This window comes from Carex rostrata, chromosome 18 (assembly GCF_964058835.1).
Source record: "Carex rostrata chromosome 18, lpCarRost1.2, whole genome shotgun sequence".
Classification (NCBI taxonomy): Eukaryota; Viridiplantae; Streptophyta; class Magnoliopsida; order Poales; family Cyperaceae; genus Carex; species Carex rostrata.
In genome coordinates, this window is record NC_135935.1 from 1,868,063 (window position 1) to 1,895,135 (window position 27,073).

Genomic DNA, 27,073 nt, shown 5'->3' on the forward strand with positions numbered 1-27,073 from the left:
AATTTGCAATAAATAGTAATAGATGCTAGAAACAAAATTAAAAACTATTAATTAGAGCATGCACACTCCATTTCAAACTACTTTCAATGTGGTAATTGCAATGTGACAACGTCTATAATAAATAGTAATTTTGTTGAAATTATCATATCATATCAGCAATTGTGATTGAGTATTTCAATTGTAAAAATAAATATTTTAGAATGAATTTCACAAATTATATTTGAGAGTGAAATATACATATAAAAATTATCTAACATCAACAAACAAAAAAGGTACTTAAGTTACTGATTGTGCAGAATATAACATCAATTAAGGTAGTATAAAATGTGCATATCATTTTTTTTTTTTTTGAGGAAAAATGTGCATATCAGTTTAAAGTAGTATAAAACTATAAATAATGACCTCAATGACTTTAACAAAGCACATTAAATCTTGGTTGAGACAATACACCACCTCTACAAATTTAAGGAAACAATATTTATGTTAATAATTCATCAATATATATGTAGTTGTAAACATCAATATAAATGTGGTTCTGTACCATGGAATGAGATCCGGTGCTTTTCTTTCCATGCTATTTCCGTGCTCTTCTCTCTATCTCTCTCCTCTTACTTTGGAGCTCACGTGATTCACTTTCTCTCTCTTCTCTTCTTTGAAAAAAGATATAGAGAGAAAATGGAGAGCAGCCGGCTGCTTTTCTACTAAGAAAAGCAGCGGATATGGATCCCTGTACCATCTGCATTAACTCTGAATTTGAGTTAATGTATCCTGATTTGATCAGAATTCGGACTAATCTGACTTGAGGTGAAATGTACGGCCACTTTAATGTATGTATCAACTCAACACTGATCAGACAGGCGATACAAATTCCGGAGGGGGGTTGGGTTAGTAGGGTCTATTAGCAGACCTCTAAAATTTTATGTTGCAATTAAAAAAAAAAAAAGGGAAAATGTACAAGGAGCGAAAAAGTCCAGTGCACTTGTTGGATTAGGTGTGATCTTCAACAGTAGTTCCACTTCCACACTTCTAGTAGTGCCTTTTTATTATTATATGTTAAGCATCACTAGTGTCTTTTTATTATTCAGTTTGCAAATTCTTTAAATCTTCTTTTATAGCTACAAAAATACTTTCGTAATTTATATCGTTCAATAGATTTTATATTATATTTTGCACTGGCATCAAATCTTAGAAAAAAACTAATTAAACTTCAAGCACTTTTGGATTGAACCCTAAACTATAACAAAAGAAAAAAAAACGTCAAGTAAAAAATACAAACAAATTGTAAGTCCTATAACCAAGAACTAATTTCACATATACTTATTATTTAAGCGTGATGACAGTTAAGGGAATTCTTATATTTTTCTAAAAGAAATTAAATTATTCAACGTAACAATGGCTCATTTTTTTTTCAAAATTTACGAGGTCCTTGGTGTAAAATATAAATTTTCATAATTAATGTATTTATTTTTTCTGCCTCTGCTATACCTCAATTTCTAGTTTATTTTTATTAATTGATTCCAAATTTAATTATCAATATAAAATCGTTACACGTGATCTATATTGTTTTTCTAAATACATAAAATGTTACTATTTTACCACATTTGAATTTTATTTTGATGGACTTTCGGTGTTCTGAAAATCCATTGTTTTCAAAAGTTTCCAGATATTGCATTTTCAAATTATTGATTCTTATCAATACAAATAAAATATTAATATGCCGCTTTTTTAATGTGCATATATAAATAATAATAATAATAATAATAATAATAATAATAATAATAATAATAATCTATATAGATATTTCAATCCACGTACTGCATTAGTATTTCTTTGCGTATCTTTCGTACGAGGGACAGTTCAGAAAGGGTTATACAATACTTTAGAGTTCGTCGATAATGTAAAAAGCTAAGGACCTTTTTGAAAAGATATTGTGGATGCACAATCCAAATTTCATACAAGCGATCTCTACAATATGTACGGCGAGGATCCGTATCCTTCCAGGTATCTGACTCAACACAATTGAAATGGACGGTTCAGATTTAATTTCAGCCGATGAGTGATCGGGATGGCGTTGGGGGGCAGTATTATTTGTGCTTTGAGATTCGTACCAAGTTAAAAATTGTAACTTCAGACCGTACGATTCAATTGTACCCGGTTCAGGTAAGAATGTGAATTCGTAGGGGGAGGGGACAAATTCTGCATTGCCTATTCTTTCTAAAATTTGTAACTTTTTTTTTTTTTTTCTAGAAAAGATTTCGTTGGGACTTGCTGATATTATTTCCAAAGTGTTTGTACACATTTTCTTCATTGAAAATCGTGGCAATTTCCTCAGTAGGCGAAACCCAACGCAAGTCTACCGAAGAAACACCTAGAATCATTTTTACAGAATAATCCTTGGTCAAATTTTTTTGTTTTCTCTTTTAATATGGCTCATGTGAAATATCCTTTTTGAAGTAAACCTGTTGAATAGAGGTTTAGGAGAGGTTAATTTAGATAGATAACAACCAGTAACTATTTGTTGATCAGCTTGTCGGGTTCGCGAATTCCAAACACCAAAGCATCATGGACAAAATAATAAGAGCAAAACTAGGGTGTAATGTGCTTCCCACGAGGGATTGGTGAACACACCTTTAAAAAACTATCGGATTGACTTCAAACTACGAATTCAAACCGTTGAAATTCAAATATTTTGTGAGTGATGTATGTACATTCAAAAATTTTAAAGATTCGAATATATTTAGTACATAGTCAAGCGGTCAAAACAACGAACATTTTATAAGTTTTTTTTTTAATTATTTTATGTATTATTTTTTCATCATTTTTTGACCGTTTGACTATGTACTAAATGAATTTGAAATTTTAAATATTTTGCATGTATATGCATCACTCATGAATTACTTGGATTTCAACGGTTTGGATTCGTGATTTAAAATCAATCCGATAGTCTTTTGGAGGTGTACTCACCAACCTCTCTTAATGAGCACATCACACCCTAATTTTGCTCAATAATATTATTTCAGGATCTAATATGTCAATATATGCGTAGAATTTAGATGATTTTACATATTGACGGCAAATATCATTCTCCTTATAGTTTTGATGTGTCGTTATCTTTGTTATATTATCAGTTATTCCTAATTATTGATATTTTAATTAATATTGAGAGTCAGAATATGAATCAAATTCAAAAGAATCGGATTCTGGATCATTTATCAATTACAAATGTAAGAATGCTCCTTGTAAACCTTCAAAAAAAAAAAAAAAAAAACCTTCAAAAAAAAGAATGCTCCTTGTTGATAAATTAAGCGTAGGAACTCGCAAGAGCACGTCACAAGTCTTTTGAGTAAAAATAAGGTCTAGCCCATATTTAATTAGATTGTTCGATTACAAAGTATGTAACCTACATTGATTGAAATAGAAATTTGCAGTTAGCTCAAAACAGTTGAGCCAAAATTGAATACTAAGAAATACTGAATTTTAAAACACACTAAACTTAAGGATTTAAGATAAAGCTCAAATAAAACGGTTCCAGAATGGTACCGCCTTAAATTCTTTTATCTTGGTTGTGCTATTCCTCCCTTCTGTCGTTACATCATGACAAGTCTTTTGTCAAAGATATATATCTAATCAGAGTAGAACTAGGGTGCTCTTAAGCTCACCAAAGTGTTTGGTGAGCTTGACTCTAAAACCCATCAAATCAATTTCAAATGATGAATCCGAGCCGTTGAAACCCGCCTACCTTATGTGTGATGCGTCTACATGTGAAATTTTTAAACATTTGAATTAATTTAATATAAAGTCAAGTGGTCAAAAAACGTTCAAAAAATGAATGTACTAAAATTAATTTATTAACTTCTAATTTTGACCGATTGACTTTATACTAAACTAATTCAAATGTTCAAAAATTTCACATGTAGATGCATCACACGTAAGGTAGGCGGGTTCTAACGGTTCGGATTCGTCATTTGAAATCGATTTGATGAGTTTTAGAGTCAAGCTCACCAAACACTTTGGTGAGCTTAAGAACACCCTAGTTCTACTCATCTAATTAAGTCAAAACTCACCTAATCTCGAGGCATCATGACAAACTCTCTTCAACTGAAGAAAAAAAAACTGCCTTTCAACCAATTCACGTAACTAATTTAACACACGTGTGACGGTGTGAATTAATTATAACTTTTCAATTTCACACCTCCAGCCCACCACCCCCCTATAAAACAGAGGCGAATCAACCATAGCATTGCCAATCCATTTCGTTTGCACAAGCACAAACCTTACATCATGCTATCCTCCTCTCCCCCCTCTGCATGCAACTTCCAGCCCCACAAAATCTCCTCCCCTATTCACTTCCCTAGAAGAACATATAACCCTAAAATTGCATGCAAGTCCACTTCCGACGACAGCCAAAAACCCAACTCCAGCCGGCGTGAGGTCTTAATCAGCCTCGGTGGTTTATATGGCGTGACAACCAGCCTTGGCATGAATTACAGTGCATTGGCTGCGCCGGTACAAGCACCAGATATCTCCAAGTGTGGCCCCCCTGACTTACCGAACAATACAACACCTGTCAATTGCTGCCCGCCATACAAAGGTCAAATAGTCGACTTCAAACTTCCACCCAAGTCGGCCCCGCTTCGTGTACGGCCCGCAGCTCATGCAGTGGATAAAGAATACATAGCCAAATATGCCAAAGCTGTTGAGCTCATGAAAGCACTGCCCGCTGACGATCCACGCAACTTCACGCAACAGGCAAATGTGCACTGTGCATATTGCGATGGTGCTTACGACCAAGTCGGGTTTCCAGATCTTGAGTTACAGATTCACAACAGCTGGCTTTTCTTCCCTTGGCACAGGTTTTACCTATACTTTCATGAGCGTATATTGGGGAAGTTGATTGGAGATGATACTTTTGCGATCCCATTCTGGAACTGGGATGCACCGGCCGGTATGCAGCTCCCGGCGTTGTACGCAAACCCATCATCGTCGCTATATGACGAATTACGTGATGCGAAGCACCAACCACCGTTCCCCATTAACCTAGATTATGACCTGACAGATCCAACATTTACCAAAGATGAACAGATTGACCATAACCTGAAGATCATGTATCGTCAGGTATGTCATAGAATAATTCTTGCATGTCTCCAAGCACATATATGAGATATATACAAAAATGTTTCTGAAGTATTTATATTGAAAATTCTATGGATCGAATATATATATATGAGATGGGCTATGGTGCATTGCAATGCATGGAGGAGTTTGTACATTGGACCATAAATCTAAAATTCAAAATTCAAATGGCCGATCCAAACCGTTCATCTTGTTCTCCATATTAATATGTGCTTGGAGACCAAATTTTACATTTTTCTGAATTTTTTTTACTATTTATTAAGTATTTTACAAAATTGTTGATCCAACGGTGGCTGCTGATTTTACTGTTTTGTTAAGCCACCGTTGGATTAGCGATTTTCAAAGTGGCTTAATAAATAGTAAAAAAATTCAGAAAATTATAAAATTTGGTCTCCAAGCAGATATTAATATGGAGAATAAGATGAACGGTTCGGATCGACCGTTTGGATTTTGAAAACTCGAATATTGAGCCATAGCATAGAGGCCACTATGCTATCCATAGCACCCCAGCCTAACTCTATATATATATATAGAGAGAGAGAGAGAGATAGGCTAATGTGCTTTCATAAGCACTTGGTCCGAAGTGCTGCCACCCCATTTTCGATTTTTCAAAATCCAAACAGTTGATCCGAACCGTTCATCTTGTTCTCCATATTAATATCTGCTTGGAGACCAAATTTTACATTTTTTGGAATTTTTTTGCTATTTATTAAGCCACTTTGAAAATCGCTGATCCAACGGTGAACCCCTGATTTTACTGTTTGGCAAGCCACCGTTGGATCAGCGATTTTCAAAGTGGCTTAATAAATAGAAAAAAAAATTCCAAAAAATGTAAAATTTGGTCTCCAAGCAGATATTAATATGGAGAACAAGATGAACGGTTCGGATCGACTGTTTGGATTTTGAAAAATCGAAAATGGGGTGGCAGCACTTCGGGCCAAGTGCTTATAGAAGCACATTAGCCTATCTCTCTCTCTCTCTCTCTCTCTCTCTATATATATATATAGGAGGGATCAAGTTACAACAAGTATTTTCTACATTTTGAAAGTCCAAATCGTCGATCCAAACATTAAATGTGATCTCTACAATAAAATATGCTTGGAGACCAAATTTTACATTTTTTAGAATTTTTTTACTATTTATTAAGATGGGTACACATCTAACGATTTTAAATTTTTCTAAATTTTGTTATTATTTATTAAGCCACTTTGAAAATTGTTGATCCAACAGTGGCTGCTGATTTTACTGTTTTGTTAAGACACCATTAGATCAACAATTTTCAAAGTGGCTTAATAAATAGTAAACAAATTCAGAAAAATATAAAATTTTGTCTCCAAGCAAATATTAATATGGAGAATAAGATGAACGGTTCGGATCGATGTTTTGGATTTTGAAATTTCAAATTTGGACCGTATGCATATCGGGACGTATGCATATCGGGACATATGCATACGAATGCACATTAGTCACTCTCTCTCTCTCTCTCTCTCTCTCTCTCTTATATATATATATATATATGAGGAGGGTTCAAATGCACCCAAATGTTTGTGCACCCAAATGCACCCTATCTTTCAAGTCTTTTTTCTTCATTTTTAAAGTCCGAATAGTCAATCCGAACCGTTAGATGAGATCTATATATTAAGATGTGCTTGGAGACCAAATTTTACATTTTTTTGAATTTTTTTACTATTTATTAAGCCACTTTGAAAATCGCTGATTTTACATTTTCTGGACCATTGGATCAGCAATTTTCAAAGTGGCTTAATAAATAGTAAAAAAATTCCAAAAAATGTAAAATTTGGTCTCTAAGCACATCTTAATATATAGATCGCATCTAACGGTTCGGATTGACTATTCGGACTTTGAAAACGGAGAAAAATGATAGGGTGCATTTGGGTGCACAAAATTTTGGGTGCATTTGAACCCTCCTCTCTCTCTATATATATATAGGAATATGCTAGGTAGGCGGGTTTCAACGGTTCGGATTCGTCATTTGAAATCGATTTGATGAGTTTTGGAGTTAAGCTCACCAAACACTTTGATGAGCTTAAGAACACCCTAGTTCTACTCTATTTACACACACACACGTTTGTTCTTGGACTTTGAAACAAAAGGTTCATTTTTTACATTAAATCGATTTAAACCATTTAATATTAAATCTATATTAAACTGTTCTTGGAGACCAAATTTTATATTTATTAAACCAAATTTAAAATCATTTTTTAATGATTCAGAAGTTTTTCAGTGTTTATTAAAATCAACGGTTTTAAAACTGACTTGATAAATAGTAAAAAAAATTCAAAAAAAAATATAAAATTTGATATTCAAACACATTTTAATATAGATATCAATATTTAACTTCTTGAATCGACTGTTTGAATTTTGAAAATAAAAAAAACTAATAATTGATTGCACCAATATTTTGGAACAAATGTTTTAATATTAGATAATCTACACAAACTAACAGTTGTTTCTAAGATCTAATATGTATATATTGATCTCTTCTTCTTTTGTTAATTGGAAAGTACAGGTGGTATCCAATGGTAAAACACCAGAACTTTACATGGGGTCAGCATATCGGGCTGGCGACCAACCTAACCCTGGTGCCGGCTCACTGGAGAACACACCGCATGGAAACGTGCATATATGGACGGGGGATCGGAACCAGCCCAATGTAGAAGACATGGGCACTTTCTACTCTGCTGCGCGTGACCCGATCTTCTTTGCTCACCATGCAAATATCGATCGGATGTGGTATGTTTGGAAGAAACTTGGAGGGAAGCATCGGGATTTCACTGACTCGGACTGGCTCAATACGACCTTCCTTTTCTATGATGAGAACGCTCAACTGGTACATATTCATATTATTTATTTATAAATCATATATCACGAAAGTTTATCTTTGAATTACTAATTAGTTTATACATAAACGTTCAAATATTTGTGACGCTAATTTTTTCTATGGTTGAACACTATTTCGTACATACCTAGCCTCTTCCTTGATACAAACCTCATTGCATAATTAACATAACAAAGAAAACACACTGAATTAAAGGTCTTAGCTGGCTTCACTTATATATTAACAGGTCAGAGTTAAAGTCAAGGATTGCTTAGACAATAAGGCCATGAGATTTAAGTACCAAGATGTAGACATCCCATGGCTCAATTCCAGACCTACACCAAAAAAGGCAAAAACGGATCAGACCTCTGCACCTGCTTTTACAGAACCCAGTTTTCCGGTAACTATTGACCAGCCGGTAACTGCTACTATATCACGTCCCAAGGTGTCACGAAGCAGTAAGGACAAGGACGACGAAGAGGAAGTGCTTATTGTTGAAGGTATAAATATTACCTCAAAATTCATCCCTTAATCATAGTTCATAAATTTATAATTATTAAGTAAACTAATACTGTTATTATATTCAAAACATCAAGAATCTACGTACGGTTGCTGCTACATATAATGGTTCTATAATAAAAAATTAAAAACCAAAAATCGTACAAACATATGTAGCATTTGGACTCAGAAATCGAACAGCTTCTATTCTAACGACCCCCACTGATTACAATAAAAGAGAAATTATATTGCAAAACAATATATAAAGTAAGAATTATTTCAAGTTTCGAATCCTTTTCTAACTGCAGGGATAAAGCTGGACCATGACAAATTCATCAAGTTTGACGTGTACATCAACGCAACAGATGATGATGATATTACACCCAATGCGAGTGAATTAGCCGGCAGCTTTGTGCATTTGCCGCACAAGCACAAGAATGGAAAGACGGAGATGAAGCTCGAAACCGTGCTCAAGCTTGGCATCACCGATTTGTTGGAGGATATCGGGGCCGAGGACGACCCCACCGTCTTTGTCACACTTGTGCCGCGTTCCAAGGATAAGGTCTCCGTTGGGGGCATCAGAATTTCCTTTTCTAAGTGAACATGAAGAGGAATAAATGGGTTATTAATTAATTTGCTCAACATGCATGCATGTCTATCAAAAAAAATAAAAATCTTTTGCGCGTATTTTATTGAGGTGAAAGGATTTGGTACTTTGTTTGTAGTAAATAAGAGAGAGAGGTAGATGCTTGCTAGAGATTCTATACACACAATCGCCTCTGCATTGTTGTTATAGTTTATTTAGCTTATTTTTCTATCTTTTTTTCGTACCGTTTGAAATAATGCAATTGTGCTTGTACTTGGAAGAAGGGATAGAGGAAAGCACCTTCATTTATTTATTGTAGCGTGATATGAGTGTTTAAAATTTCAAATAAAAAATGGCATACATTAAATTTCGAACTATTTTCCAATTTATTCATTTATTAGATTAATTAATTACTAGAGTATTTTTATTTTGTATACTGTAGTGAAGATTATTAATTTTATCATTTTATATTTTGAACTAGGAACTTGGATGGTTAATTTTAGTTTGAATCAGCTTGAATTAATTGACTCCATGCTAAATTTCGAATCCAGCCATGTTAAATTTCATGCATAGGTTTGCTGGTTTCATATATCGAAGCGAATTTCTGAGGATATTAATTTTGGGCGTGCCTCGGTTGTATGGCCTTCTCTGTGTAAACAACAACAAACAAATAAATATTTTTTTCAAAACGTTAAAGGTGTGTACAATAAAAAAGCAATTAGGATAAGATGTAGTTAGACTCTTAATTTTTTATGTTTCTTTATTCTTATTTAAAATAGATTGTGTGATTGGTATGTCTCTTATTTAAAAATTGTGTACCTATCACACAATCTATTTTAAATAAGAGGAAAAAAAACATAAAAAAATTAAGATAAATAGTAAGAAAGAAACGGATAAGACGTAGTTGGAGGTGAGTATGACGTGACATATATAGTTAAAAAGTTTGCAAACTTCTTATTAAATATTTATGATTATAATTTTTTGACAAAGAATATTTATAATTATAATTACAATTACAATTAATACCGATGAATCATAATGGGGTTTTTGATATTTGCAAGAAAAAAGAATATCCGCTTGAATCCCACATGTCCTTGTCATAGTTGGCATGATGCTGATGGTTTAGACTGAGTCCGCATTGTCTGTATTAACTCATAAGAGAGTATCTTTTGAGTTAATGCATCTCGGCCATCTGATTTTAAACAGAGTTAATTAGATTACAGTTTATAATCCATGAATCTTTTAATATTAGTGTGAATCTAGTCTGTACGGATCTTAAAATAGATCAGACGGTTCACCTGTATTAACTCAAAAAAAAAAATTGAGTTAATGCAGAGGATACAAATTCGGTTCAGACTTTCAAGTCGAGTAGTACAAGTTTCTTTTGTCAAACTTACGCTCCCTCTTACGGAGAAGGGAAATGGAAACTACTATTGATCACTTGCCCCTCTTAGCCTTTATTTAATGGGGGAAGTTCATGTATATCCCTCAAAAGTTTCAACATTACGTATTTATCCCTCTAAAATCTATAATTACATATTTATCCTTAAAAATTATATAAACTTACATATTTGTCCAATTCATTATATTTAACATTAATTTTCTATGTATTCTTATTTTACCCTTCTTTTATTTTCCTTCTGAGACCAGCCCATGGGTGTTGAGTTGTGAATAAGAAAAGTAAATACAACGGAACAAATATACAAAGGAAGAAAATAAGAAAAGAGAAAAATTAAATTGATAGAAAAAGGAAAAATTGAATGTTATACTCTCCTTCATCTTGACAGTGCGCACCAATAAACCCCTCCTTCATTCTGACAATGCACTGGTACCTGTTTTTGACAGCAACCGGTTTCGGGTACCGGTTTGTTGTACCGATTCTCTTACCAGTATAGTGATTCTTCAATGTACCAATACCAATTTTCAGTGCCGGTTTCTTGTACCGGTTTCCTGCACCGGTTTCTTACCCGTATAGTGGTTCCTCACTGTAATGCGTACCCACTGACTGCATTCCTATGAGCCAAAAGATTTCATAGTTCGTCCATTTTCAAGTACATAAAAATTAAACTGCTATGTAACTAATGATCAGTATAGTTTTGAACAGAGCTACCAGGTCTTATTGAATACGACAATACAAACTAGACAAGAGGAATAAAAATTTGGATGTCAATCCAAAATTTTGTTCCCAATAATTATATTTCTTTGATTGGATTTTATAATTAATACTCCACAGTAACAATGTACATTCAACCAATGTAAAAAAAATTATCAATTTCGAATACACCCCTAATAAACATCTGTGTAACCAGACACCAGTAAAACGAGAAATATAATGCATATTCTCCAACCTACGTATAAATGGCGCATGTATATGGACTTTTTAAAAAGAAAGAAAAAAAAAATGTGTGGAACTTGAGTTTCATACATTACAGATTATTTAGTTATAGTAAAACAAATTTTAAATAGATAACTAATAAAGATAAGTTTTTAAAACTATTCTACTTAGTAAACACAAAACTTCGTCCTTCTTTGTTATTGACTGCCCTGTTCTAGTTTGATTCTTAATTTATTCTGCCATCATCTAATTAATTAAGTCTACAAACAATAAAAATTATATGTCAAATAAAGACAGTTGTTAATAGATTGTTAGATGAGAAATACACATAAGCTTTTTATGGCTCTATGTGCAAAAAAAATCATTGAGATAATGGTATGAACGTGTATATAATTTAAAAAATAGGGACAAAATACGGGGACAATGTGAAAAAAAAAAAAAAATCAATCTGACATGATCGGTTAAGATATATATGATTTTATTTTATATAGGGAATTAATTGTAGGAACAAAATTTCAGTTTCTGCACTGAAAGTAAATTGAGAAGTTCGTTCTATGCTAAAAATCTCGAATAAAAAGGGAGGAAATATTAGCTTGAACAAGTGGATTGGATCTTGACGAGCCTAATTCTTTGAGTCGCTTTCCATTACAAAATATATATATATTTATATATATATATATAGAGTTAGGCTGGGGTGCTATGGATAGCATAGTGGCCTCTATGCTACGGCTCAATATTCGAGTTTTCAAAATTCAAACGGTCGATCCGAACCGTTCATCTTATTCTCCATATTAATATCTGCTTGGAGACCAAATTTTACATTTTTCTGAATTTTTTTACTATTTATTAAGTATTTTACAAAATTGTTGATCCAACGGTGGCTGCACAAAACAGTAAAACCGTTGGATTAGCGATTTTCAAAGTGGCTTAATAAATAGTAAAAAAATTCAGAAAATTATAAAATTTGGTCTCCAAGCAGATATTAATATGGAGAATAAGATGAACGGTTCGGATCGACCGTTTGAATTTTGAAAACTCGAATATTGAGCTGTAGCGTAGAGGCCACTATGCTATCCATAGCACCCCAGCCTAACTCATATATATATATATATCAACCCAAATTGTAGAAGTTGGAGTTGTTGGATCGGAGTACTAGATGTCTATACAATTTTGGTGAATTAATACAGCCAAGCATAATGAAATGCTTGGTTCTCCAGCTTGAACCAAACTCTTCTTGATAAGTTCCATCTAGTGATCTGTAGAAGCAGCATAAGAAAAGAACAACGAAGGTGTAGTCTCAGTCTCTAACTAATTTAAAATAGTGAACCTTCTTTTGCATCGTGAAACGAAGTAGAGCGGAGTATTTTTGATAGGCATCATAACTACTTTTGAGTTCCTTCAACTCCAAAATCGTCTGATCTGATTTAAAATACGTACGTGCACTCCTCCTCAACAGTCGTGCACGTCCGCTTTAATTTTTGTGCACACGGATTTAAAGCGAATCAAATGGTCTTGGAGTCTATTAAACTCAAAAGTAGATCCGTTGCTCATCGGACTAACTCCGCTTTAGAAACAAAAAGACACATTGATGTTGACAAAATGTTGAATAAAAATAAGAACAAACAGAAGAAGAAATTTAGGAATAAAATCCGTGTTTTCGAAGAACGTTTTGTTTTGGCCATAAAAAAAAAAAAATTGGGCTAAGACAGATGAAAGAACGCGAATTTTGTATTTTGTATATTTAGACAGTTATTTGTATTTTCTTTTATTCTGAATCAGAACAGTACTATAAAGGATGGCTGAATATATCTTTTCATATTTTATAGACGCAAATCTATTGCAGGAATATAGTGCACAAAAACTATACCATGTTATTTTGAAATAATAAGACTAAATTGTTTGCCGATAATTAAATTCTATACCAGCAATCAAATTCAGAAGTTATTTATCAAAAAAGAACAAGAAAAATAAACATAAAGAATATAAAATAAAAATAATTAGTTTGAATGGAAAGTTAGAATAGTTAGAATAACAACCTAATTTCAACTTCTTAGAATAATAATTCTTATCCAATTTTTTTTTTTTAGGAATAAAGAATAACAAGTTATTTTAAATATCTCAATTTTTTTTAATAACCAAAAATAAAATAGCAAAATGAAAATAGTGCTAATCTCAACGTTTTTACTATTCTAACAATTTAATTATTCTCACTTCAACCAAACATATTTAGTGGCTAAGAAGTAATACAACACGGATTTAAAAATCCGACTAAAATATTATTTACAAATATTTAAAATTAAAAACTTAATTTTATTTTATTATAAATATCGATAAATATTTATTACTTAATGAAAATATACAACTTACGTGAACCAATATATTTCAAAAGATTTCCGCTTTTGAGGTTTTTTGTTTTCAATAGTTGGAATATATTCTATTAATCTAAGGAAGTTGTTGAAGTGCGGGTCATCTTTTTGAAGTTGGCATTTTTTGGACAAATTATAATATTATTAATTTGAATAAACTGCACTAATGATGTTAAATTTAGAGAAGGAAATAGATAATATGTCATGACGTGACGTGACAAACACACCGTAATTTGCTCCCGTGACGTAACGTGATGTAATTAAATTTTTTTCACATGACGTGATGTGATTAAAATAGTAGTGGACAGCCACGTCACGCGAATTGTCACATCACGTGTACTCACGCTGTGATCATACGTGATGTGATGCTAATTAGTCACATCACATCTTTTTTTATATTTTTTTAATTTAAATAGTTGTAAATATAGAAAAATATATATAAAAAATATGAAAAAATTCTAAAAATTATAAATAAGTAAATAATGTTGTAATTTTTTTTTAAAAAAAAGACCGTTGAGCATTTAACATTACTTTAAAAATTCAAATTACAAATATTCATTAAACTAAACTAGAGAAAATAACAATCATTATTACATAACTATCAATATCACTGAACCTACACTAGAAAATAAACCTGGATATTCTATGCGTACCAAAAAAAAAAATGAATACTCTATGTTTTATATCGTGACGTAACCACATGACGTGACTGATTTGCGTGACATGACTTAACATGTAATTTTTGCTCGAATACAGTTATATCATGTGAATGGTCACGTCATCACGCAACACGCGAGTCACGTCACGTAATCGACATATGTGATATGACGTGACATGACGTGATGTGATGTGATATTCCGTAACGTAACTGATCACGCTGTGACTAATTTTCTTCTCTATGCTAAATTATAGAGATTGCATCAAGGCAGATAAGGTCCGCTTCTATAATTCCGGATCCTTTATGTGGTAACTCAAATTTTTAGTTTAAATCCGACATCCGATTCGGATCGTTCAGATTCAAGGTGAAATAGATAAGATCCTTTTAGTATTTCATGTCAAAGCAGATCTGATGATTCGGATCCTTTCAAAAGAAAAATGATACGTACAGATCTTTGTTGTGTCATATAATACATATTGCAATGCGAGAAATAATTTTTTAAACATTTAATAGAATAAGTCATTTTTTATGTTTCGAAGCTGGAAAAATTATAAAAATAGAAAATTACACATAATTTATTTTCTTTCTTTTTGAAAGAAACTTTAGAAGAGAAATATTAGTTTACAAAATCAATAGACCATCCAATCAAGATCGAAGGATTGAAACTTATAAGTTAACTCGTACATCAACAATGCAAGGGACAACATATTCACCAAAAATACTTCGAAAGCGTATTCTCTCAGAGCATTTCCATCTCAGAAATTACTTAGCAATTAATTACAGTTGCTAATGAGATATTAGAAATGAAGTTAGTTTTAGTTGCTAAACCGCTCCATCGTGAAATTTGTTTTAATTTGTTTTGAGTGCCACGTCAGCAGCAAATTTCTTTCTTTCATCATCACAGTGATATTGTTCTCACTCTTTTTCACAACGATATTCTTTCATCATCATCACATTCAATTTTGACTATTGCCCAACTCTATTTTAACTCAAAAATATTTGAAGAAGCCCCCTTTCCTTTCTACCGGATATAAATCTATTGTTATTCCAAAGGGATAACATGATTCTAACCGTTGATCTTTGTTGAGATTCGGACATGGAAAAAAAATTTATTGAGATTCACACATGAAAAACTTTGAACGGTTGGAATAAGAATAACAGCAAGTTCGGACACTATGAATTCTCAAATAATTTCTCCAAACAGGTAGCAGGAACAAAGGTAGAAACAGTGTAGTAAAATGAGGATCATACAGCCGTATATGCGTATCAGCGTATGCGGTGAAGAACCGCATAGAAAAACAATATGCGGACAATTATGCAGCTCCGCTCTATTTGAATATTTTATTTATTAAAAAAATCATAATTCGGATCATTATGCTGCTCCGCTCATCCGGATTCCATACGGTCCAGTTAAGTGGCTTTGATATTCTCCTCAGAATCCAGCTGCTTTTATAGGCTACTGAACGTTGCTTTTATTTTGATTTGAAATTGCGGGATAAAGAGTTATTAAACCGGATACAGTCACAGCACTGGTCCGGGGTGTAAACGGTTAGATACGGATTGGATAGTAGTTTTACTGTATTTGTATCTGTTATAATTTTTCGGATACAGATATGGATACGGATAGTCTCGGATATGGATACGAACCGGACATTAAATGTTACGGATCGGATATCGGACGGATATTTTTCATAATTAGCTTGTTAGTTACAAAATGTCTATTATATTATTAAAATATTAATCACTAATTATGTAATAGTGTTATATTATTCATCAAAATATATATCTCTTATGCAATTTAATAAATTATTCGTATAATATGCAATTTAATAAATCAATTTAATAACATATATCACATTTGTTATGGTTTAAAAGTGTAAACGGTCGGATACGGATAGTTAAAAGTCTTATTGTATCCGTATTTGTTATAATTTTTTGGATACGGATAGACTCGGATACAGATATGGATCAGATAATTTAAGTACTTTTCCGAATTTGAATTCGGATGAAATCAGATATTATCCGATCCGTTTAACCCCCCTCCCCGCTGGTTTCTTTTCTTTCTTCAATAGCTTCATTATTTTATTATTAATCATGAGCAGCCCAAAATGTGAGCCCAATAGCTTCAATAGACCATTATTTAATTATGCTTACACTTGCAACATCATTCACGGATTGAAGATGGATTTGGGCCGAATGAATTTCAGCTAAAACTTTGAAAATCATTTTAACTCATACTAAAGAGTAGAACTAGGGTGTTCTTAAGCTCACCAAAGTGTTTAGTGAACTTAACTTTGAAAATCATTTTAACATCATTCACGGATTGTAGACGCATCACACGTAAAATAGGCGGGTTCCAACAGTTCAAATTCGTCATTTGAAGCCGATTTAATGGGTTTTGGAGTTAAGCTCACCAAACACTTTGGTGAGCTTAAGAACACCCTAGTTCTACTCCATATTAAATATATTATTATGCATATTTTCTGGCCTAATAACATATATTACTATTAATATATTGCACTATTTTATTTGATTAACTTTCTATCCCGCATATATAAGTCCAGCATAAAAATCCGTATATGCGGCTACATACCGTATATGCGGTATGCGGTGACCTTCCGCATACCGTTTGAAAACCGCATTTTATAACATTGAGTAGAAGATCAAAAATCTGTAGTCATGACGCTCATCGGAGATCAAAAGAGTACCCCAGCAATTGGGATCTCAAAATGTGAAGAGTTGAAAGACGAATCAATCTGAGATATCGATAATAACAAAAGAGCGACTAGGAACAAGAAAATTGTGCGCAAAAATGAAAGAGAAAAGTTTTCTTTTTTCGCTTGGGTTACGGACTAGTCAGAAAAAAAAAAACCTTCTTTTTTTAGGAGATAGAGACAGGAGCGAATAGAAAAAAGAGAAAGTGCCAGTGTATTCAAAAGAAAACGTTTTCTATAAAAGCAAATTTTCTAATTTAGAAATTATTGTACATTCCAGCAATCAGAATAGAAAATGCAATATCAGTTTAGCAATTGCGCGATGCAGATGCTCTCAATTTAGCAAAGGTCCGTATTTTGTCTCAGCCGGATGAAAAGAAATTCGATGTAATTGTAGACGTAGGGTGTTTGCTTTGAGATTTGCACCAGATTTTTTTTTATTGTTTACAGAAATGCCAATAAATATATTGATAAGAAAAATAAGTTTATTTATAGAAAGATTCTACGCTATATCCAATACTGAATTACAAGGTCTTATTTCAAACAGAATCTATTCATTAACAAATCTCTAATTCTGTATAAATTAAGCAATGCACCATTTTTTTTTTTTTTGTTAGAAAAAAAACCTCCTGTTTCACTTGTGCCATAGCTCCCCGATCCCCGCAACCCAAATTACATTCCACCGTGTCCTTCTATTTGGTGGCAAGGCGGACCGTCCTTTCTGCCAAATGTGTAAAACACTGTTCCCACCCTATATTGAAAGAACGGACTGGATTTACTTTATCCTCAGGTAACTCAGGTAATATGAGGGGATGTTGATTTAGCGCAAGTCCAACGGGCTTTAGCCCAAACCACTGTTTTTAGTGCGTTATAGCGTATTCCAAAAACATGTTGCATTGTTAGATATATACTTTGTGAAATATAAAGTTTCACTCGGTGCCATGAAATTGGAACTAATCTCAAATTGTAATAATCTAGACTTCATGAAAGTCAGTTTCGTTCCAAAATTTCTTAGCTATGGCATGTCACCTCTACTACCAACCGTTCCACTTACTTCTTTCTATTACTTATCTTGATCGGATGGTTCATATTTCTCACTTCTCTCCTCTCATTTAAAAAGTGTCTGATGTGTCCAGTGTTATGAAATGCGGTTTCTATGCGGTATGCGGAAGGCCACCGCATACCGCATATATGGTATACGGCCGCATATGGAAATTTTTATGCGGATTTATATATGCGGAATTTAGTAGTATTTGCAATTTATCTAACAGTCTAGTCATATAATTTATAATTTTAGTTACAAAAAATTAAACAGTCCAGTATCCCATTTGCATATATAAAGATTGGGCTAATTTAAGAATTAATAACGAGATAAAAAGCTTGCTAAATTTGCACATATACATAGCCCATTTGGCCCATTTACATTGTCTTTTATTATTTGAATTGAATGCAAGGCCGTGAGGCGTGACACGTCACTGGATTTAATAAAATATATGAACTTTGCGTCAATCTATACATTGAATCCGGATTTCACTGTTTTCTTTAGTGCCACCACAAGTAACTAAATAGAACGAACTGGAGACCAAGGCAAAACCAACTTAACTGGATTTGTCCGGATGAGTAGTTACAATTGGGTCGCGGATCCTTTGTTTGGATACGAATCCGAAATTTTTATTAATAAAATGAAATATTTTAAGTGAGTTTTATTTAGTTTTGGTTAATACTAAGACTGAATACCGCATATTAATCCGCATATTTGGATTTTATGCGGTGGAGGACCGCATACGCATATGCATATTCGCATATTAATCCGCATATTTGGATTTTATGCATATGCATATGCATATTTAGATTTTATGCGGTTGAGGACCGCATACGTATATGCAGACGCATATGTGCTGCATAGAACCGCATTTAATAACACTGGATGTGTCTAAGGTAATGAAATTGATAACGTGATATTACTCTTTTTCCATTATTCTATAGAGATACTCATGCAATAAATTTTGTTCTTCATTGTACGGAACTTTAGCATTTCGTAAAATATACTTGTTTGCAATCAAAGGGATTACATGTAAAATTTATCGAACATCTTTTATATAATTCAACATTCTGTAAACATTTTTCTCAGGACTGAAATCCAATAAAATAAAGTAAATTAAAAAGTCCCAGCACCCACAATTATTATGATGATGGCAGTGTGAAATATCCTGTAAAAGGAAGAAGATTAAAAAATAGTATTTCTCATAAATCTATTTGCAAATCAAGAGAAGACGAGAACATCAAATTTGTAAGAATGACATCCCGGGCGAGACCCGCTTTGCAAGAGAAACTCAAGAGCAGCATGGCAGAAGAAACCAAATCTTTCATATTTTATTTTATTTCCTCTTCCGTATACACATCCCACCCAAAACATTCTTCATATTTTATTTTATTTCAAAGAAAATTAGTATGCAATGTCATAGAGATTAAACAGAAGATATATAAATTATTAGAGGCAGTTATAATTACTTACCCATTTTCTGGCTCCAAGAAGTACACAGAAAGGCCTTCGACTTTGCCAAACCAAACCTTTATCTCAGTACCTCCCCACGCGAAGCTTTTTTGGCATTGTAAATCCTGTACCTATACCGTACGTAAGAAGTCTAACACTCAGTCAACAAGTAAAAACAAAAGATTTAAATTTGAAATAAAAGTGAAAGGTGTGAATGATGAACTTACAAGATTGAAATTGATGCAATCATATTTTGGAAAAATAATTTCCACATTGTGACATAAATCTCGTACCGCAAGAGAAAGGCTCGTCATAACATCGCCTAATCCTCCAACCTTCATAAATAAAAGTATTAACTGATTTTAGCTAATATGTGAATCGAATAGATAAACAAGCTCAAAACTCCTTATTCTAAGTCTTGCTACTATATTCAGGGGCGGAACTATAATTTTTTTATAAAGGGGATTGAAAATTAAAATCCATGGAATTTGAACTTAAGATCTCTCAACAACAAGATATAGCTCTAATCACTACACTATAAGTAAATATTTAATTATTACTGAGAGAGGTTGAACTATATAGAAAGTTCTAAAAAAATAAAATTTAATTAAATTTCAATATATGTTACTAAAATTTTAAATTTCAATATAAGCCACATTTCTAATACACTGAGATCCTCCCTGACTACATTCTACAACAATTCTAGATCAATAGGAAAAATAATTTCTTTTGGGGGTACAACATGATCAAGGTTTCAGAGATGGTTATGTACGGTACCTAAAGAGATGGTTATGTACAACACCATTGTGTGTTATTCTTCAAAATAAATACCCTATGCAGTTGAGAAGAGTCTTCATGATTGCCATCTTTATATTATGTTGTTGTTCAATCGAATCTTTAGAGACAAATTTTGCCCTATTTTCAGTTAGTTGGTCAAGTGGTACAAGAAATGTAATTTTTATTTTATCTTTGCTCAATGCTCATTGAACAATTTATTGCTTTTTGACTCTCTTGATTGTATCTTATATTTAATTTATCAATAAAATCCTAATGTACTTCGGAAAAGTTAGGACTGAGATGTGGATTGGAAATTCCTATCAATACAGTTCATGTATCCATCCATTCACATGAATTTCCTATCCACACGTGGGTAGACAAAGTGAATTCGCCAATTCCAGCTTCAGTTCGTCGAGATACGAGTTATTATTAGCATGGTCAAAAGATTCGTAACTCGTGATTAATTCAAGATCAATTTAAATATTATTCAATTTGTTAGATTAGACTTTTAGGAATTCGAGCTTGATCTGGAATTCCAAAATAATACAATATAAAATTAATAAGTAAATACATATAATTATTTAAAAAATCCTAAAAATTAATTAATAATATTTCAATTAAAATACTATGAAAAAATATAAAAAGTCATTATAAAAATTTCATGAGAGAAAACTCTCCTTGTACAAAATAATTATAGCGTGTATATTTTTTTTAATTATAGCGTGTATGTTGGTTTCTACTATACATTTAATTGAATATTTGATATATGATTGAGGGTAATTAATTCGCACCATACTCAAAGATAAAAACTTGTTTGCATTTTGACTGTGATTGATATTGATATTTGAAGCACCTATTGTTCATGAAATTTCATTATTAAGGTACAAAATAGTCTTTATCGATATGTATGTGATAAAAATGACAACTGTTTAGTTAGAGATAGTTAGTCAATTGTTCTTATCAGCATGTGTACATTTTATCTTTTGTAGACGTTATGGAGTAATTATGATTAGTCTTTAATTAGTCTAGTGGCAAAAATAATGTTCCTTGTGTGAGATGTTGGTTTCTACCGAAATTTTTAAAAATACCATATTAAAATAATAATAATTATTATTATTATTATTATTATTATCACGTTTTTTGAAAAATTCGAATTTAAACACGGCCGCATCTCGTAAGTGCGGTCACTTTTCTAAATGCCGCATTCCTTGCATCTAAGGGATGCGGACCATTAATAAGAGCCAGCATCCACGGTCACCTTTTTTTTCCTTTTTTTTTTCGGTAGCCAAAATGTTAGACTAATTCTATGCCATTTATGGCACCCCTTCAAGGTTTTCTCATGTAGTCAAAACCACGTGAGCTGTTATATTCTAACCCAATATATGCAAAGATAAGATATTTAATTGAGATCAAATTCAAACAGCCTAGATGTTATTAAATTAGTCATAGCTCATGAGATTACATGGTAATTGTTAATAAACGGATAGAACTTACAAATTACTATGTTAATCTTCGTGCGGAAACAGATGTTGCGAATGTAGCAGTATCACTGGTTCTGCAAGAAATCACAAACCGAAGCCGGTCAGAAATCTTGCGTTTTCCACGACCTAAAACCTTTTAGTATTAACAGAGTGTTTTCCTCTCTTTCTTGACAGTCTCTATTTCGGATTTATTCTCAGAGAGAGAAAAAAATGATATGCATGGTTTATTATATAAAATCAATGCACTTCTTCTTAATGGGTTGACATCTATTCATAACGGGTCGGATTTTGGATTTGGATTTTCCATAACGGACGTACCATTTAATAAATCCAACAATAACGTTCTCTTTTCTTTTTAAATTTAATATGTAAATTTTAACTATGTATTGTGGAACTGTGGCTTAATTGCTTTTGAAACCATATGCAATAAGTTTAGATTCTAATCAATCAAGAACAATATTATGCATATGTTGATAAATAAAACATGATTATAAGCTTACCCTTTACCAATGGATTGGAATATAAAAGTGATCGACATACTGCCCCACAAAATGCTGCAACTTATATGCTACAGGAGCTCCAAACGGAACCATTTGATTAGTGAACTGGAATTAGTCAAACATTTCGGCTGCCATTTTGGAGAAGAAAACAGAAAAAAAAAAAAAAAAAAAAAAGGTTTGGCCGCAGATGCAGTCCCTATTAATGGTCCACATTTTCTAGATGCAGCCTCTATAAAAGTGACCGCACTTAAGAGATGCGGCCGTATCAAAATTCGAATTTTTAAAAAAATGTGGTTATTTAGTTTATTATTTTTTTAATATGGTATTTTTAAAAATTTCGGTGGTTTCTACTATACATTTAATTGAATATTTGATATATTTTGACTGTGATTGATATTGATATTCAAAGCACCTATTGCTCATGAAATTTCATTATTAAGGTTCAATATAGTCTTTATCGATATGTATGTGATAAAAATGACAATTGGTATAGTCTTTATCGATATGTGTGTGATAAAAATGACAATTGGTATAGTCTTTATCGTATGTATGTGATAAAAATGACAATTGGTATAGTCTTTATCGATATGTATGTGATAAAAATGACAATTATTTAGTCAAAGATAGTTAGTCAATTGTTCTAATCAGCATGTGTACAGTTTATCTTTTGTAGACGTTATAGAGTAATTATAATTAGCCTTTAATTAGTCTAGTGGCAAAAGTAATGTTCTTTGTGCAAGATGTTGGTTTCTACTATACATTTAATTGAATATTTGATATATTTTGACTGTGATTGATATTGATATCTGAAGCACCTATTGTTCATGAAATTTCATTATTAAGGTGCAGTATAGTCTTTATCGATATGTATGTGATAAAAATGACAACTGTTTAGTCAGAGATAGTTAGTCAATTATTCTAATCACCATGTGTACAATTTATCTTTTATAGACGTTATGGAGTAATCATGATTAGTCTTTAATTAGTCTAGTGGCAAAAGTAATGTTCTTTGTGTGAGATGTTGCATGTTTGAATATGAGTTCTTTATGAATATTAAAATAGTTGGTAGTTTGACCACCAATTTTACTGGATTCGTATTCTCCCAGGTATTGTAGAGAATTACCCTCACTTTACAATTTGAGATTAAATCTCACCCGGCTTGGAATTCGGTCTAGCATAGGGGGCAGTATTATTGGGCTTTGAAATTTGTGCCAAGTTAAAAAGAACGGTACAGATCTACTAATTGTAAAAGATTCCCTTGTCTGGTATTGTAGACGATGTGAATTCAACTTTTACTCCTCTAAATTTTTTTTTTTTGCAGACTCTACTTAGGGCGTGCTCCAGACGAAGGGAAGCGGAGGAAGGGAAAGAGAAAATCATTGTGGAAGGGAGACGCTCACCCCAGATCGAACCTACCCGGCGGTTTGCCCTGCTCCAGAAGAGAAGAAATGGAGAGGGAGCGAAGGTGAAAAGGTATTGTTCGGAGGGAAGAGCGTAACTGCATAGCGTTGATTTTTGAAGAATTTTGTCACCTCCGATATGGGGTGTAAAATCATTGTTTGGAAGGTAGCGTCCCCTCTGAACTCTTCATTCCCTTCCCTTTAATGAGAGGGTTACCCTCTGTTTGTGGAGCACGCCCTTAGTGTGGATTGTAATTATGATGAGTGCAAATATTTTTATTTTTTGTGCTTTCATTATATCTTCATTTTTTCAATAACAAAAGTTCAACTTATATGTTAAAATAAAATCGTTAGATGTTAACTGCATTATTTTTTCTCTGTGTATAAAAAATATTATTTTTCAGTTTTGTTCTTATATAAATTAATAAGCTAAAAATTCAAAAATCATTCATATTAATTATAAATTTAAAAGCTCTCGATAATAATGAAAAATAAAGTGGAAATTTTATACTTTTTTATATTCATAGAAAATGAATCGGGTATAAATGGATCCGGATTATCCGGTCCGAATCCGCTTCAAATTCAGTTACTATCCATATTCGAATTAAACAGATTGGATAATATGCGGATACGGATCGGGATAATTTTGGAAAGGTAAGGAACAATAACAGATATGGATTCAAATAAAAAAAAATTACCCAGAAATGGAGTAGATTATCCGTTAAAAAAAATTATTCGAAAACGGAGCAAATCTTCGGTAGTAGAAACAGAGCTAGTATTAAGATTCTCTATTCGGATCTGCTAGTGCAAATCCAGGTGCGGGAGGTCAAATCCAGCTCACCTCGTGACTTTTTCATTTACACTCAAACTACGAGGAGAGATTCTGCTATATATGACCTCACAACATTCATTTATTATAATTGTGGGACTATTAATTGAACATAAAACCGGGCAGTGAGTAGATGAGCTAGGTATTTGAAGCCTATTTATGCTGACAACAACTTTATTTGTTTTAATTTTTTTTTTGTATTACTTTAAAAACATATATATTTGATTATAATACTTGTATTATATTACATAATTGAATTATTTACTTCAATTATTTAAGTGACTCAATTATCCACTAATTATTTGTTTTGTATCCGTATTTGAATCCGTATTAGTGGATTATCCATTTTGTATCCGTTTTCATTTAAAGCGGATTTGGTTTTGAATTTTGATATGTGTTTACTATTTGTATCCGTATTCGTATCCGCTCATTGAAAGACAGATACGAATTTGTTATCAGCATTATCCTCTCCGAATTTGCTCCATTTACACTCCTAAAGTGATACAAAAATATCTTATTGTTTTATTTTAATGTTTGAATTTTAAATTTTAAGTTGGAGACATAATTAAGATATCAAAGTAAAGACCTTAGAACTCTTTTCTTCTCTTTGTAATTAATAATTAATACTCATAACAATATAGTATTTATTATTTTTTTATAGTAAAATATGTACATGACTTACTCCTTAATATACATAATTTGTCTTTCTTTCAAGCAAAAGAATAATAATAAACTATTTACTGATTGAAATTTAAAAGTTTTTTTTCTTTTAACGATTAATGTTATTTTTCAAGCCAAATACAATTCAAAACTTAAAAGAGGACTACCAATAGGTTGTGTCTAAAGTAGGGGTGAAAACGAAGCCGGATTATTCGGCGGATATCCGCTCCGTATCCGCATATAATCTGAATTCGAATTATTCGGATAATTCTCGGATACAGATTCAGATATCTCTCCTCCTTATTAAGGAGCTTAATGTCTAGATCCTGCAAGGGTCCTGATTTACTGTTTTTTTTTCATAATGATGCTCAGCCGTTGAATTTTCAGATTGCACATAGATGAATTTTCTAAATTATGAGCTTCAACACTTAAGTATGCATTGGTCGCGCCGCATATGATCCCAGTGCCCGTAGACCGCCCGCCTTACCCGTGGACCGCACCTCTGAACCATACATGGCACCTGCATACCGAGCCTGCCAAAATTCTTACCACTACACTAGAGTTCACATGTGTTATCTTGTAGATAAATATAATATTTAACTATTTTTCTCTACAAATTTAATTTAAATTATCTCTCTTTCTTATTAAGGAGCTTAATGTTTTCTACTACATAATTTGCTCCTGTTGCTGTGCACGGGCACGATTACTAGTTTTTTTTTATATCCATAGAAGATCTGAATTCGGATTTGGATTTGGATACGGAGTCCTAAACGGAGCGGATATCCGGACTATCCGAAACCCAATAATTTGGCCGAACTCAAATAAAAGAGGAATTAATATTTGCTATATGTGGGATTTGAACCATGTACTCCCATCTCAAGTCCTTTGGACTAAACTTCAAACCACTACACCACAAAATCTTTTGTTACCATTTCTTTATTTGATATGTATATATTATATGAATAGATTATCTCCCATCTCTCCATCCACTTATAGTTATCATCAATGTTTATATTTAATTTTTTAATTAATATTTGTATCATATATCTTAATTATCCGACCATTATTCGTTTTATATCCGTATTCAAATCCATATTCGTGGACTATATGTTTCGTATCCATATCTATTTAAGGCGGGTTTGATTTTGAATTTTGATATCCGTTTACTATCCGTATTTGTATCCGTATTTATATCCGCTCATTATCCGACGGATGCGGATATAGTATCAGCATTATCCGCTCCGTTTTCACCTCTAGTCTAAAGTCAAATCAAGTGTATTGCAAACTTGTCAAATACAATAAATAGGTTAAAAGCTTATAAGTACCGTTCACATAAAAAGAAAGAAAAAATGCGTTCTCATTTGTATCCCATTAGTGACATTGACAAATATTTGTAAGAACTAATTAAATCAGTAAAATTAACACAGACCACAACCAATTTTCTTAAAACAACTTATACAATGTTTAATTCACGAAAAAATCTCACTAGCAATCTTAGCAAAGGAGTAGACCTTTGAATAATAAAATACAGAAAATATTAGTCTAGAATTTGCAATAAATAGTAATAGATGCTAGAAACAAAATTAAAAACTATTAATTAGAGCATGCACACTCCATTTCAAACTACTTTCAATGTGGTAATTGCAACGTGACAACGTCTATAGTATATAGTAATTTTGTTGAAATTATCATATCATATCAGCAATTGTGATTGAGTATTTCAATTGTAAAAATAAATATTTTAGAATGAATTTCACAAATTATATTTGAGAGTGAAATATACATATAAAAATAATCTAACAT

General features: G+C 32.4%; 1 protein-coding gene and 1 long non-coding RNA gene across 2 annotated transcripts; one reads left to right on the forward strand and one right to left on the reverse strand.

Moving 5' to 3' along the window:
* Window positions 1–4,281: 4,281 nt before the first annotated feature.
* On the forward strand, window positions 4,282–9,426 carry LOC144569769 (polyphenol oxidase, chloroplastic-like). The gene is made up of 4 exons (XM_078320241.1): window positions 4,282–5,115; window positions 7,664–7,984; window positions 8,220–8,472; window positions 8,779–9,426. Exons 1-4 carry the CDS (start codon window positions 4,282–4,284, stop codon window positions 9,069–9,071), a joined length of 1,701 nt encoding a protein of 566 aa, XP_078176367.1. The 3' UTR covers window positions 9,072–9,426.
* Window positions 9,427–19,433: 10,007 nt separating this feature from the next.
* Window positions 19,434–19,961, reverse strand: LOC144569097 (uncharacterized). Its single transcript, XR_013515975.1, has 3 exons — window positions 19,851–19,961; window positions 19,645–19,754; window positions 19,434–19,546 (listed from the first exon to the last, which is right to left on the reverse strand). It is a non-coding gene; the product is annotated as an uncharacterized LOC144569097 (long non-coding RNA).
* Window positions 19,962–27,073: the final 7,112 nt, after the last annotated feature.

Coding starts and splice junctions, on each gene's coding strand:
- LOC144569769 (XM_078320241.1), top strand. CDS start 4,282: ATGCTATCCTCCTCTCCCCCCTCTGCATGCAACTTCCAGCCCCACAAA. Junction 5,116..7,663: donor TGAAGATCATGTATCGTCAG/GTATGTCATAGA, acceptor TGGAAAGTACAG/GTGGTATCCAATGGTAAAAC. Junction 8,473..8,778: donor GGAAGTGCTTATTGTTGAAG/GTATAAATATTA, acceptor TTCTAACTGCAG/GGATAAAGCTGGACCATGAC.